Source organism: Felis catus, chromosome C2, assembly GCF_018350175.1.
Source record: "Felis catus isolate Fca126 chromosome C2, F.catus_Fca126_mat1.0, whole genome shotgun sequence".
Taxonomy (NCBI): Eukaryota; Metazoa; Chordata; class Mammalia; order Carnivora; family Felidae; genus Felis; species Felis catus.
In genome coordinates, this window is record NC_058376.1 from 145,630,994 (window position 1) to 145,645,185 (window position 14,192).

Genomic DNA, 14,192 nt, shown 5'->3' on the forward strand with positions numbered 1-14,192 from the left:
ACTTAACTGGCTGAGCCACCCAGGCGCCCCTTAGAGCACTAGTTCTAAGCAAAATGAACAGGTGGCTACCAGGAGGGAGGGAGGGAGGGGGAGGGGGGAAGGGAGGGAGGCAGGAAGGAAGGTTGGTTTAATCAGCTTTAAATAGGCTGCTCTAAAACTTGATTTCTCAAAGTTTTTATTCTACATCAATATCACAAAAGAAGACACATTCTCCAGCATTGCCAAAATGCACTGGAAAACAGAAAGCTGTTTTCTCAGTTGAGCTAGCATTCAAAAATAATAAAGAGAATGCTCAGTTAAAAGACTTTATTAACCTATATAAGCAAACCATCTATCTGAAATGGCCAATGAACTGTTATTCCCAAAATACATCCTAGAGCAGTTTTGTTGGCAAGGCAGATACCTGCCATAGGGCTCTAGATGTGGAATAATGTTTGCTGAAATGTAACTCCAGAGTTCTATGCTTATTTGAAAAATTGATAACCATTGGATACCTGGATGCTTATGTCTACTTAAAGACACAAGGACAATGATGAGCAGAGTTGGCTCAAGTGTGTGTTTAAAGGTTATATAAATGTATTATGGGGATGGTGAAATTAGCTCAGAATTATTAACAGCTAAGGGAAGGGCATGCAAGATTCATAACTGGAAACAGAAGGCTTTCTTCTTGTATCTTTTTCTTCAGCCATTGAACAATTATTTATTCAACATCAGGCATGGTGTGGTTTATTGGAAGATACAGAGATGTGAAGTTTGGCCCATCCCTTTAAGGAGATGACAGTCTGGACAATTTCAATAGAAAAGTAATGGAAGCTGTGAGAACACAGAGGATAGGGTATAGGAATCTCTGGTGATTTTCAAGTATAAAGCTAAATTAGTAATATCTCTAGACCTTTCAAATAGTTGCTCTTGGTCTAAGTTACAAGGTTCTTTTGCATAGATATGAATTGAACTTAGTTGTTATTAGTGTTACACAGTTATCAGTTGCTACATAAGGGTTACAGAGAACAGTTGGTTTGTTTGATCTAGGGTTGTTTCATTAAGGCTATTTTTATTTTTAGCAAATAGACACAGTAGGATGGTTTTGAGTTTAAGATGGAGATACATTTATTCCAAAGTTGCTTAATTGCTATCATTCTCCATGAATATTAAACAACAACAACTGATGAGTTCATCTCCATTCAGATATTTCCCTTGATTCAGAAGCATCATGTTGCTTAGATACGAAAGTACCAAGATGCACACAAAATATAGTAATTTAGGTTTTACATATTTATGCATAGCGTTCATCTTTGAACTCAGCAGATTTAGAAGAATAAAGGGTCGGAGGCTTGCAATTTTCCATAAAAATCATTTCTCTAACCTTCATGAATGGAGAAAACTTGTCTTCAGTAGATGATTCTGGTTCTGATGTTTTGTGATGTTGGTCAAGTTTAGAAGCTCCATAATACAATTGATTCCATAGAAAATTCTATTTTCAGAGAGTAGAATGTTGAATTTGCAAAGGATATGTGTATTAGAAATGCAAATATGGAATTTTTGCTCATGTAGGTGAGCAAGTTATCTTCCTGGGGCTCCTTTTCTGAAATGCAAAAATGCAGGTTATGTTTTACCGATACTACAACTTAGTGAGAATTGGTTTGACTGTTTCATTGTCCATCTAAGTGAGGAACATTTGGCTAATTCAAGGAGTTGAAAAGGAAATACTGACAGTGACACAATAATGGAATGGGGGAAGGACATCAAGTAGACTTTTCCAGAATCTGTAATACTATGTCATTTGTACCTAAAAAAGGTGATATGAAAATGACAAAGTGAGAACATGCGCCAAATCTTAATATTGCTACACACATGGTTCTTGCATTATTCCTCTATTTTTATTTTTATTTTAGTTACAAAAGAAATGTTTGCTAACAGTATGATGATTCATTCATTCAACAAATGATTTGTTGAGAGCCTACTATGTGATAGGTGCTAGCAATAAAATGAGAAGAAGACAAAAACAGACATCATCCCTGCCCTTATGGAACATATGTTTGAGATGTGATAATGAAATGTTGGGATCTAATGTAGAATGTTTTAGAACATAAAATGAGGGAAAGGGGATGATACTGTGGGCTGCTGTTGGCACTGAATCAGTAAGCAAAGGCCGTTCTATGCTGATAGGAACTGCCTCATTTTTTATCAAAATAGAGTTTAATGGTGCACTGCCTGTGGGCCACACATGTAAAACAGTTTCATGTGATAATCTACTTTTCTTGCCGGTTGCAATCTCAAGTTCACCTGCATTTTTCTTTGATTCCCTCTAGTATATGACTGCTGCGGCTCCTATGCAAGGGACCTACATTCCCCAGTACACGCCTGTGCCTCCGACAGCTGTTTCTATTGAAGTAAGTCTGTCTCTGTCTTCTAGAAAGACGTAGGGATGATAAATCTTAGCCACGTATACTGTGGTCCCCTATAACCCAAGCAATCCTGACATGTGGTTTTGTGCTGCTCTAAAATTTGAAATTGCAAGCTCACTATATGAAGTACTCAAACATGCTTATGTTTTGCTTCGCACACAAAATTATCTGATTTGCTATAGAGAGTTAAGAAGGGAGTATCATTTGTATATTTGAAGTTCAGAGACCAAATCACCACCCCCTCAGATGTTAACCACAAATACTCATAAATAGGAAAGAGAAAAAAAAGTTGACAACTATTTCAATGAGTTTGCTAGTGCCTTGTTACTCAAAGAGTGGTCCCTGGACCAACATCATCATTGGCATCACCAGGGAGCTTGTTAGAAATGCAAAGTCTGAAGACACCACCAAGACTTACTGAATCAGAATTTGCATTTTAACAAGATCCCTTGGGAATCTACGTTCACATTAGTGCACTGGTTCTCAAACTTTCCTGCTTATTATTTTCTGCAATTGTTTAGAGAGCTTTAAAAAGTATTTACGCCTGGGTCCTATCCCCAGATTCTGATTTATTTGTCTGCGGTATTGACTGGATGTCAGGATTTTTCTTTAAATATCAGGTGATTCTAATATGTATCAAGGACTAACAGCCACTGCTTTAGTGAATGAACCTTGGCAACCTTGTAACTTCCTATAGATTAAAAAATAAAAATAAAAAAGTTGCACCATTCTTACTGTTCTGAATACCTCAAATGATGAAGTCATCTTGTCTTTGGGACTTTGGACTCAAAGGGAAGTTTTGTCCCTTTTCTTCTCTCTTTCCATTGGGTTGAATCCAATAACATGTTGAGTACATGTTATTTTACTCAACAGAGCCAGCAAGCTACATAGAAAGGGAGGGAGCATACAGCTATGAGCTAGTGGTAAAACACTTAGACATGTATATTTCTCTCTAGTTCTAGCCATTATTGTCTCTTGCCCCTCATCCCCATCTCCTGATGACATTTGCCATTATGGTCACAGTGTGTTGCTTCCCATCAGCTGGGACTTCTCTGGAGTCCATGCTATTGCTACTTCATGAGTTGGCCAGAAACTAGGGTGTCAGCACCCCTCCACATGGAAGTCTACCATGACATTTTCAACCTCTGGAGCGACAGAGTTTGGGAAAATCTTTGCAGAACTGGATTTTACAAAACATTTGACATATTTATTTTGGGGTGTGACAGATGTTTACCAGTACCAAAGTTTGGGAAATACAGAAGTTTAAGAGGACAACGTCGTGTAATTTAGGAAACCAGGGAGGTCCAATTTTAAATCTTTTATGTGCTCTAGACCTGTGGGCCCCAAAGAATTTGTCAGTATTAAACAGGTTTTAACTGGCTTTTCAGAATTTCAAAAGACTATGTGATTAAAATACGTGTGGGTTTTTGTTTGTTTGTTTGGGTTTTAGGGGTTTTTTTTGCTATATTTGGCCATCAAAAAGCATCTAGGTCATCAATTAATGAATCTAGTTACTTTAGGCACTTTGAGCATGTTTGCATTTCTCTTTGTCTACATTGACATATGGATATATTTATCTACAGAATTTGAGCATTTTGATGACTATAAAATAATGAGACACATCTGACAGTGTGACTTATTGGAAACAGTCTAATTATAGTTCAAGAAGAAGTTTATCATTACAAAAAGTCTTTCAAGGCACCTGGCTGGCTCAGTAGATGCAGCATGCAACTCAATCTCAGGGTCATGAGTTCAAGCCCCACACCAGGCATAGAGATTACCAAACAAAACAAAACAAAACAAAACAAAAAACAAAACAAAAACAAAAAAACAACTTTTCATTAAGAAAAATGCAGGTACATTGCTTTGAATTTGTGCTTATAAGTTAAAGCAACTATTTATTCTCTATGTAAAACACTGAAAATTCACCAACATCCACACAAATAAATACTTATGGGAGGTTCAGAAAAATGTATAATACCAAATAGTATATTAGGGAAAAAGAGATTGAGGTAATATAGGGAGAATTTTTAGATTCTAAGGAACAATTTTAGGGACGTTTAGTGAGGGACAGAGAGTTGGTCAAGAATGAAAGCTGACATCCCTGCAGGTGTCCAAGGCTATGAGTAAAACCAAGAGAATGTTTTCAGAGAGATGCCCTTCCTACCATGTATCAAATAAAACCACCTGTGCCTCTCTCAGAATCAGACATCTGATCAACTTCTTCTTGGCATCTGTGACAAATGAGAGGGTGAGGGAAGTAGCAAATCAAAATTAAGGATATTTTTGTGTTTGTTTTCTGAAACCTCAAAATGAATTCTAGTTCATGTTGTCGAAAACAAAACAAAATAAATCAAATTGCTGAAAGGAAAGCCTACTTAACAGTATTGCTTTGAAAGGATTCCAAGCTTTTTTGCAGGTTTTGTTGTTGTTGTTGTTGGGTGGTCTGTTTAGGTCACAGTCCACTGTTTTGCCAGATCATAGAAACCTGACACACTGCACTACTCCAGGGAAATGTTTGAATATATAAGTTTTTATAGGAATCCTGCATGAATTTTTGATGAATAAATTATTATTTAGTGCAGCTATCTGCAACCAGGTTTAAAAGTTCTAAGTATGAGGGAGCCTGGGTGGCTCGGTCTGTTAAGTGTCTGACTCTTGATTTCTTTAGGTCATAATCTTAGTTTAGTGAGCTAGAGCCCGGCGTTGGGCTCCATGCTGGCAACAGAAAGCCTGCTTAGGATTCTCTCTCTCTCTCCCTTTTTCTCTGCCGCTTCCCCCTCACACACACACACTCTCTCTCTCTCCCTCATAATAAATAAATAAAAACTTAAAAAAAACAGTTCTAGGTATGGTGAAGGTGATTTTCTGACGATTCAACTGCTCTAGGGACTTCTGAAAGCAAAACTTCTTGGTGACATATTGGAGTGAATTTCTCAGCTCTTATCAAAATGTGCTGTGGTTTTCCTTTGAGTACTTCTTGTGGCTTCATTTGGCTGAGTGCAATTCCGTTCAAGCCAAATAGAAGAAGGATATTCCCTATTGTCCATCTGGAAAAAGGCCCTTTGCTAAAGCCAGTAAGGCTTTTGTGTTCTTATTTGCCTCCTTAGGGTGTTGTTGCTGATACCTCTCCCCAGACAGTGGCACCTTCATCCCAGGACACCAGTGGTCAGCAGCAACAGATAGCAGTGGACACATCCAACGAACATGCACCTGCATATTCTTACCAACAGTCTAAGTAAGTTCGGGCTACACTAAACTCTTTCCCTCAAGATCAAGCATCTTGACAACCATCCTCTCGTGTTGTATCTGTTAGCTTTTGTGGCAATACAGACCATCCCAAACTTAGTGACAAGCATGTATTTAGTTCATGATTATGTGAGTTGGCAATCTGAGCTGGTCTCAGGTGGGTGATTCTTCTGGTCGTGACTAGAATTGCTCAAGCACCTGGGGACAGCTGATGGTCATTTTCACAGCTCTGCTTCTGGGTGTTGTCTGTTGGTTGAATAATGGAAGCAATTGCATCATGACCAGCACTTTTCAATCTGTTTGTGATGTATTTACTACTGCCCCATAGCCCAAATCAAGTCACATGGCCAAGCCCAGAGTTAATGTAAGAGTTCACCTCCAAGCCTTAAATACAGAAAGGGGCATTAAAAAAAAAATCTACCGTACATATTTTGGAAAAACTCCAATATTCCCCCCTGAAACTAGATAGTCAGCCTGTATTCTTAAATGAAGACAATAACACTCCCTTTGCGGAGTTGCCTTGAACACCCAGCAGAGCACTTCATGAAAAGGGGTACTGTAAAATATAAAACAATGTAGAGACCTATTCAGGAATTAAATGACAAAACAAAAATGTATCAGAATTACTCTTGCAAATCTTTAAATCACTTGTAAAGTACAGTTGGCTTTGTGTTGACTAATTATGTAGACTAAAACTTGAGAGGTTTGAAACCAAAGGAATTAACAAAAATTCAGTCTATATACAGATGTCTTGCTATGCAAACTATTCTAATTGGTAGGTAACAGTCAAAGCCCTGGTGGATAGAGAATTCCTAAGAGCTCCTTCCTGTCTGCAGAGTGTTGCTCCCATTTCTTGATCATTCCTCTTTGATCTCAATATGCAGATATTTGTTTGTTGTTGAAAGATTAATCATGGTAATGGAGTCTTCCACACCTAGTTTAGCTTCTAAAGGCAGTCCTCCAAATTAAATGTGCTCATAATGGGACTTAACTTTTACTATTATTATTATTGTTATTACTATCACATAACAACTTTCAGGAAAGATTCATAAGAATAAAGCAGTTTGTGTTTTGTTTTTTGTTTTTATTTTTGATTCACCTGTAGCCTACATGAATCACTTTAACACACACTGAACAACATGCTGGTCTCTGATAGTCTGTTCCAAGCATACTGAAATATTTTCATTCTGTTCAGAGGGTAATAATATGTGAGAAAGGAGTGGAGAATGTGTAGAAGCACAATGAGAGACACTGGTGGGAATGAGAGCTAATTTATTTGCCAGAAACACTTGGAGAGTAGGTGAAGCTTGCTTTTGCTGTTTCAGAGCATACTGAGGAAACTAGTGATCCTAGACCCTTCTTCCTAACAATTACTGCTCTTTTCATACATAAAAGAGATTCTTGGGGTGCCTGGGTGGCTCAGTCAGTTAAGTGTCCAACTTCAGCTCAGATCATGACCTCATGGTTTGTGAGGTCGAGCCCCCATCTAACTCTGTGCTGACAGCTCTACTGTTACTCCCTCTCTCTCAAAAATAAATTTAGATAAATAAATAAAAAGACTCTTTCATTCGCCAAATCAACAACTATTGAAATAGTACCTCCTATGTGACAGACAGAATTCCAGACACCAGGGACTGAAAGAGGCAAGTGCCTTCCCTACTGGCTTGGGTTTCCTTCCCGCTAGAAGTAGACTCACAGTAGACCAATCATCAAACAATCAGAATTGCAAAGCAAATATTTAAAAAAGATTCTTGTGAGGAGCCAAGATGCTGGAGGAGAATGGAAGTTTTTTTGTGTGTCTCGCATCCATGAAATACAGCCAGATCAACACTATCCTGCACTATCCTGGATCAACCATCCTGCACACCTAGAAAACTGATTTGAGGATTAACACAACCATCTGCACAAGCAGAACCACAGAATTCAGCAGGGGCATGGTGCAGAGAGGTAAAATGGTGGAGAAAGAAGCCATGGAGGGCAGGGATCTGTTTTTGCCTTCGGAGAACAGACCGAGATGGGGGTGGGGTGGGGGGGGAGTATGGGGAAAGCACCCCACACCACCAAAGCAGCTGGAGAGAAAGTGGAAAGCTGGAAACAGCTTCAGGGACTGAACTAAAAATGAGAAAGGGGAAAGGAGAGGATTTAAATTCCGTAAGACACTATAAACAGGGGGAGCACAGAGACTGAAATTCTACAGCTCATTATCTGGTGGAGTTCTGGTGAGAAAAGCGAATTCCCAGGAGCAGTGTCAAGACTGGGGTCTTCGGGCCACAGGGAGAGGTGGTTCCCCTGTGGGAGGACTCCCTACAGGCAAAGGCCACAGTGGACCCGTGATAATTGTCACATTTGCTGGTCAAGGTCGTTAGGGGTGAAGCCTAGAGCCAGATATCAGTTGTGATTTGCCATAATCCCTGAAATACTGCTGCTAAACGATCAAGTGAACTTTTTCTGGGGCAGGATGTCACCCAGCAACAGTCTCTGGGTGTCAGCAACAGCACGGTCCCACCAACCTTCCTGGTGCTGCCAGCACCCAGCCATTGCTTGGTGAAACCCTCCCGTAGAGGGGCAGACTGGTCAAAACTGCAGTCCCTCAGAAATAAGGGGTCAGGAAAAATAGATGCATCCAAAATAAAACTCAGGAGGGAGGTGCTGCCTGGGGTTTGGTCACAGACAGTGTAAAAGTGGGGAGTGGACAGAAGCCAAAGACAAAGGACGGGTCCGCGATTGCTGGTCAGGGAGAACGATACTAGAGACTGGGTAGCTGGATGACGCTATTTTCACCACACCCACGTATGCAACATACGCACACCTACAAACACCACAACAATCCACCCCAGTAAGCTAAGCAGCGCCATCTAGTGAGAAACGGAGCCATTACACTAAGCCCCATCCAACTGGGCCAACTTCCCTCTTCAGGAACAAAAATCTCTCATTCTGCTTAGTTTACAGACTATAAAGCGCTTCATAATTTGACTTCTAGGGGAAACCTAATTTCAAACATGTTTCAGTCTTTTCACTGGTCCATCTATTCAATTTTCTTTCTTTTTTCTTTTTCATTTCTTTTTCTTGAATACGGAAGGAGAAAAATTATTTTTATTCTCAATCTTTATTAAAAAATGTTCTTTGATTTTTTTCTGCTGTATTTTTTACATTTCTATAAATTTTTTCAAACTCTGTTTTACTTCCAACATTTCATTTTATTCTATTTCAGTGTATTCATTTTTTCAAATTTTCAAGTGATTGCTTTTTTTTTACTTTCCCCTTTTTTCTCTAATCCACAAGCCCCTTTCAGCACCCAGACCAAAGCACATCCAGGACCTAGCATCATTTACTTGATTTTTTGTGTGTGTTTGTGTTGTCTTTAAGTTTTTAATTTTAATTTTTTAACTGTAATTTTTTTAATTGTAATTTTTTTTTACCTCATTAATTCCTTTTCTCCCTTCAAAATGATGAAACAAAGCAATTCACCCCAAAAGAAAGAGCAGGAAGAACGACAGCCAGGGACTTAACCAACACAGATACAAGCAAGATGTCTGAACCAGAATTTAGACTCACGATAATAGGAATACTAGCTGGAGCCGAAAACAGATTTGAATCCCTTTCTGTGGAGATAAAAGAAGTAAAAACTAGTCAGGATAAAATAAAAAATGCTATAACTGAGATGCAAATCAAATGGATGCCACAGCAGCAAGAAGGGATGTGGCAGAGCAGAGAATCAGCAATATAGAGGACAAACTTATGAAGGATAATGAAGCAGAAAAAGAGGGAGACTAAGGCAAAAGAGCATGATTTAAGAATTAGAGAAATCAGTGACCCATTAAAAAGGAACAACATCAGAATTCCAGAAATCCCAGAAGTCCAGGAGTCCCAGAAGATGGAGAGAGAGAAATAGGGGTAGAAGGGTTATGTGAGCAACACATAGTGGAAAACTTCCTAACCTGGGGAAAGACACAGACATCAAAATCCAGGAAGCACAGAGAACTCCTGTTAGATTCAACCAAAACCGACCATAACAAGACATATCATAGTCAAATTCACAAAATACTCAGGCAAGGAAAGAATCATGAAAGCAGCAGGGGAAAAGGTCTTTCACCTACAAGGGAAGACAGATCAGGTTAGCAGCAGAGCTATCCAGAGAAACTCAGCAGTCTAGAAAGGAGTGGCATGATATATTCAATGTGCTGAATCAGAAAAGTATGCAGCCAAGAATTTTTTATCCAGCAAGGATGTCATTCAAAGTAGAATTTTTTATCCAGCAATGATGTCATTCAAATTAAAGGAGTTTGTGACCACTAAACCAGTCCTGCAAGAAATTTTAAGGAAGACTCTCTGAGGGGAGAAAAGATTAAAATGCATGCATACATACATACCTACATACATACCAAAAGCAACAAAGACTAAAAAGGACCTGACACCACCAGAAACTCCAACTCTACAAGCAACATAATGGCAATAAATTCATATCTTTCAGTACATACTCTAAATGTCAATGGACTCTATGCTCCAATCAAAAGATATAGGGTAACAGAATGGATGAGAAAAAAAGATCCATCTTTATGCTGTTTACAAGAGACCCACTTTAGACCTAAAGACACCTTCAGATTGTAAGTAAGGGGATGGAAAACCATCTATCATGCTAATTGTAGACAAAAGAAAGCTGGAGTAGCCATACTTATATGAGACAATCTAGACTTTCAAATAAAGACTGGAACAAGACATGAAGAAGGGCATTATATCGTACTTAAGTGGTCTATCCACCAAGAAGACCTAACAATGGTAAACATTTATGTTCCAAATGTGGATCACCCAAATTTGTAAATGAATTAATCACAACCATAAAGAAACTCACTGATGATAACACCATAATAGTAGGGGACTTCAACACCACTTTCAGCAATATAAAGATCATCTAATCAGAAAATCAATAAGGAACAATGGCTGTGAATGACACAGGACCAAATGGACCTAACAGATATATTCAAAACATTTCATCCTAAAGCCATGGAATATACATTCTTCTCTAGTGCACATGGAACATTCTCCAGAATACACCACATACTAGGATACATATCAGCCCTCAACAGGTACAAAAATATTGAGATAATACTGTGCCTATTGTCAGACCACAATGCTATGAAACTCGAAATCAACCACAAGAGAAAATTTGGAAAGGTAACAAATACTTGGAGACTAAAGGCCATCCTACTAAAGAATGAATGGGCTAACCAGGAAATTAAAGAAGAAATTAAAAGTACATGGAAGCCAATGAAAATGATAGCACCACAGCCTAAAACCTCTGGGATGCAGCAAAGGTGGTCATAAGAGGAAAGTATATAGCAATCCAGGCCTTCCTAAAGAAGGAAGAAAGGTCTCAGATACACAACCTAACTTTACACCTTAAAGAACTGGAAAAAGAACAGCAAATAAAATCCAAAACCAGCAGAAGACAGGAAATAATAAAGATTAGAGAAGAAACCAATGCTACTGAAAGCCAAAAACAAACAAACAGTAAAACAGATCAATGAAACCAGAAGCTGGTTCTTTGAAAGAATTAATAAAATGGATAAACCACTAGCCAGTTTGATCAAAAAGAGAAAGGAAATGACCCAAATAAATAAAATCAAGAATGAAAGAGGACAGATCACAACCAACACAGCAGAAATAAAAATAATAATAAGAGAATATTATGAGCAACTGTACAGCAATAAAATGGGCAACTGGAAGAAATGGATGCATTCCTAGAAACATATACACTACCAAAACTCAAAGAGGAAGAAATAGAAAATTTGAACAGACCCGTAACCAGTAAAGAAATTGACTTAGTAATGAAAAATCTCCCAAAAAACAAGAGTCCAGGGCCAGATGGCTTTCCAGGGGGAATTCTACCAAACATTTAAGGAAGAGTTAACACCTAGACTCTCGAAGCTATTCCAAAGAATAGAAATGGAAGGAAAACTTCCAAACTCTTTCTATGAAGCCAGCATTCCCTTGATTCCAAAACCAAAGACCTCACTAAAAAGGAGAACTATAGGCCAGTTTCCCTGATAAAATGGATGCAAAAATCCTCAACAAGATATTAACCAACTGGATCCAACAATACATTAAAAAAATTATTCACCACGACCAAGTGGGATTTATACCTGGGATGCAGGGTGGTTCAATATCAGCAAAACAATCAAAGTGATTCATCACATCAATAAACAAAAGGATAAGAACCATATGATCCTCTCAATAGATGCAGAGAAAACATTTGACAAAATAGAGCATCCTTTCTTGATAAAAACCCTCAAGAAAGTAGTGGTAGAAGGATCATACCTCGAGAACATAAAAGCCATTTATGAAAGACCCAACGCTAATCTCATCCTCAATGGGGAAACACTGAGAGCTTTCCCCCTAAGGTAGGAACAAGACAGGAATGTCCACCCTCACCACCATTATTCAACATAGGATTGGATGTCTTAGCCTCAGCAATCAGACAACACAAACAAATAAAACACAAATCAGCCAGAAGGAGGTCAAACCCTCACTCTTTGTAGATGGCAAGAACTCTATATGGAAAACCCAAAAGATTCCACCAAAAAACTGCTAGAACTGATTCATGAATTCAACAAAGTTGCAGGATATAAAATCAATGCACAGAAATCGGTTGCATTCCTATATACCAACAATGAAGCAACAGAAAGAGAAATCAAGGAATTGGTCCCATTTACACTTGCACCAAAACCCATAAAATACCTAGGAATAAATCTAGCCAAAGAGGTGAAAAATCTATACACTGAAAACTGTAGGAAGCTTATGAAAGAAATGGAAGAAGACACACTCAAAAAAAGGAAAAATATTCCATTCTTCTGGATAGGAAGAACAAATATTATTAAAATGTCAATACTAGCCAAAGCAATCTACATGTTCAATGCAATATCTATGAAAATAACATCACCATTCTTCACAGAGCTAGAACAAACAATCCTAAAATTTGTATGGGACCAGAAATGACCCCGAATAGACAAAGCAATCTTGAAAAAAAAAAAAAAAAAAAACAAAGCAGGAGTCATCACAATCCCAGACTTCAAGCTGTTTTACAAAGCTGTAATCATCAAGACAGTATGGTACTGGCACTAAAACAGACACAGAGATTAATGGAACAGAATAGAGAACCCAGAAATGGACCCACAAACGTATGGCCAACTAATCTTTGACAAAGCAGGGAAGAATATCCAATGGAATAAAGGCAGTCACTTCAGCAAGGGGTGCTGGGAAAACTGGACAGCGACATGCAGAAGAATGAACCTGGGCCACTTTCTTACACCATACACAAAAATAAACTCAAAATGGATGAAAGACCTCAATGTAAGATAGGAAGCCACCAAAATCCTCGAGGAGAAAGCAGGCAAAAACCTCTGTGAATTTGGCCACAGCAACTTCTCACTCAACACTTCTCTGGAGGCAAGGGAAACAAAAGCAAAAATGAACTATTGGGACCTCATCAAAATAAAAAGCTTCTGCAGAGCAAAGGAAACAGTCAGCAAAACTAAAAGGCAACCGATGGAATGGGAGAAGATATGTGCAAACGACATATCAGATAAAGGGTTAGTATCCAAGATCTATAAAGAACTCATGAAACTCAACACCCAAAAAACAAATAACCCCATGAAGAAATGGGCAAAAGACATGAACAGACACTTCTCCAAAGAAGACGTCCAGATGGCCAACTGACAAAGGAAAAAATGCTCAACATCATCAAGGAAATACAGTTCAAAACCACAATGAGATACCACCTCACACCTGTCAGAATGGCTAAGATTAACCACTCAGGCAACATCAGATGTTGGCGAGGATGCAGAAAAAGGGGAACTCTTTTGCACTGCTGGTGGGAATGCAAACTGGTGGAGCCACTCTGGAAAACAGTATGGAGGTTCCTCAAAAAATTAAAAAATAGAACTACCCTATGAGCCAGCAATTGCACTACTAGGCATTTATCCACGGGATACAGGTGTGCTGTTTCGAAGGGACACATGCACCCCATGTTTATAGCAGCACTATCAACAATAGCCAAGGTATGGAAAGAGCCCAAATGTCCATGGATGGATGAACGGATAAAGAAGATGTGGTATATATATATACAATGGAGTATTACTTGGCAATCAAAAAGAATGAAATCTTGCCATTTGCAACTAGGTGGATGGACTAGAGGATATTATGCTAAGCAAAATCAGTCAGAGAAAGACAAATATCATATGACTTTTCTCATACTAGGCCTTTAAGACACAGAACAGATGAACACAAGGGAAGGGAAGCAAAAATAATACAAAAACAGGGAGGGGGACAAAACATAAGAGACTCTTAAATATGGAGAAGAAACAGAGGGTTACTAGAGGGGTTGTGGGAGGGGAGATGGGCTAAATGGGTAAGGGGCATTAAGGAATCTACTCCTGAAGTCATTGTTGCAGTAAATGCTAACTAACTTGGATGTAAATTAAAATAATAAAATATAAATAAAAATGTTTAAAAAAATTTTTAAAAAGATTCTTGTGATAGAAA

At 38.5% G+C, this 14,192-nt stretch overlaps 1 protein-coding gene and 1 long non-coding RNA gene across 16 annotated transcripts in view; one reads left to right on the forward strand and one right to left on the reverse strand.

Annotated features, from left to right (window-relative positions):
- The window catches only part of RBMS3 (RNA binding motif single stranded interacting protein 3), a 1,326,374-nt gene that overhangs the window by 1,299,294 nt on the left and 12,888 nt on the right, over nucleotides 1–14,192 (forward strand). For 7 of the 12 annotated variants that reach the window (XM_023260642.2, XM_045036413.1, XM_023260637.2 and 4 more), the window contains 2 exons: nucleotides 2,310–2,390; nucleotides 5,516–5,643. In XM_023260642.2, coding sequence (XP_023116410.2) covers nucleotides 2,310–2,390; nucleotides 5,516–5,643 — 209 coding nt within the window. Of the gene's footprint in view, nucleotides 1–2,309; nucleotides 2,391–5,515; nucleotides 5,648–14,192 lie in introns of those variants that run through there. The other 5 variants (XM_023260643.2, XM_023260644.2, XM_023260641.2 and 2 more) reach the window with 1 other exon arrangement.
- LOC109491556 overlaps nucleotides 1–14,192 on the reverse strand; it is a 93,698-nt gene that overhangs the window by 44,996 nt on the left and 34,510 nt on the right. The window lies entirely within an intron of this gene.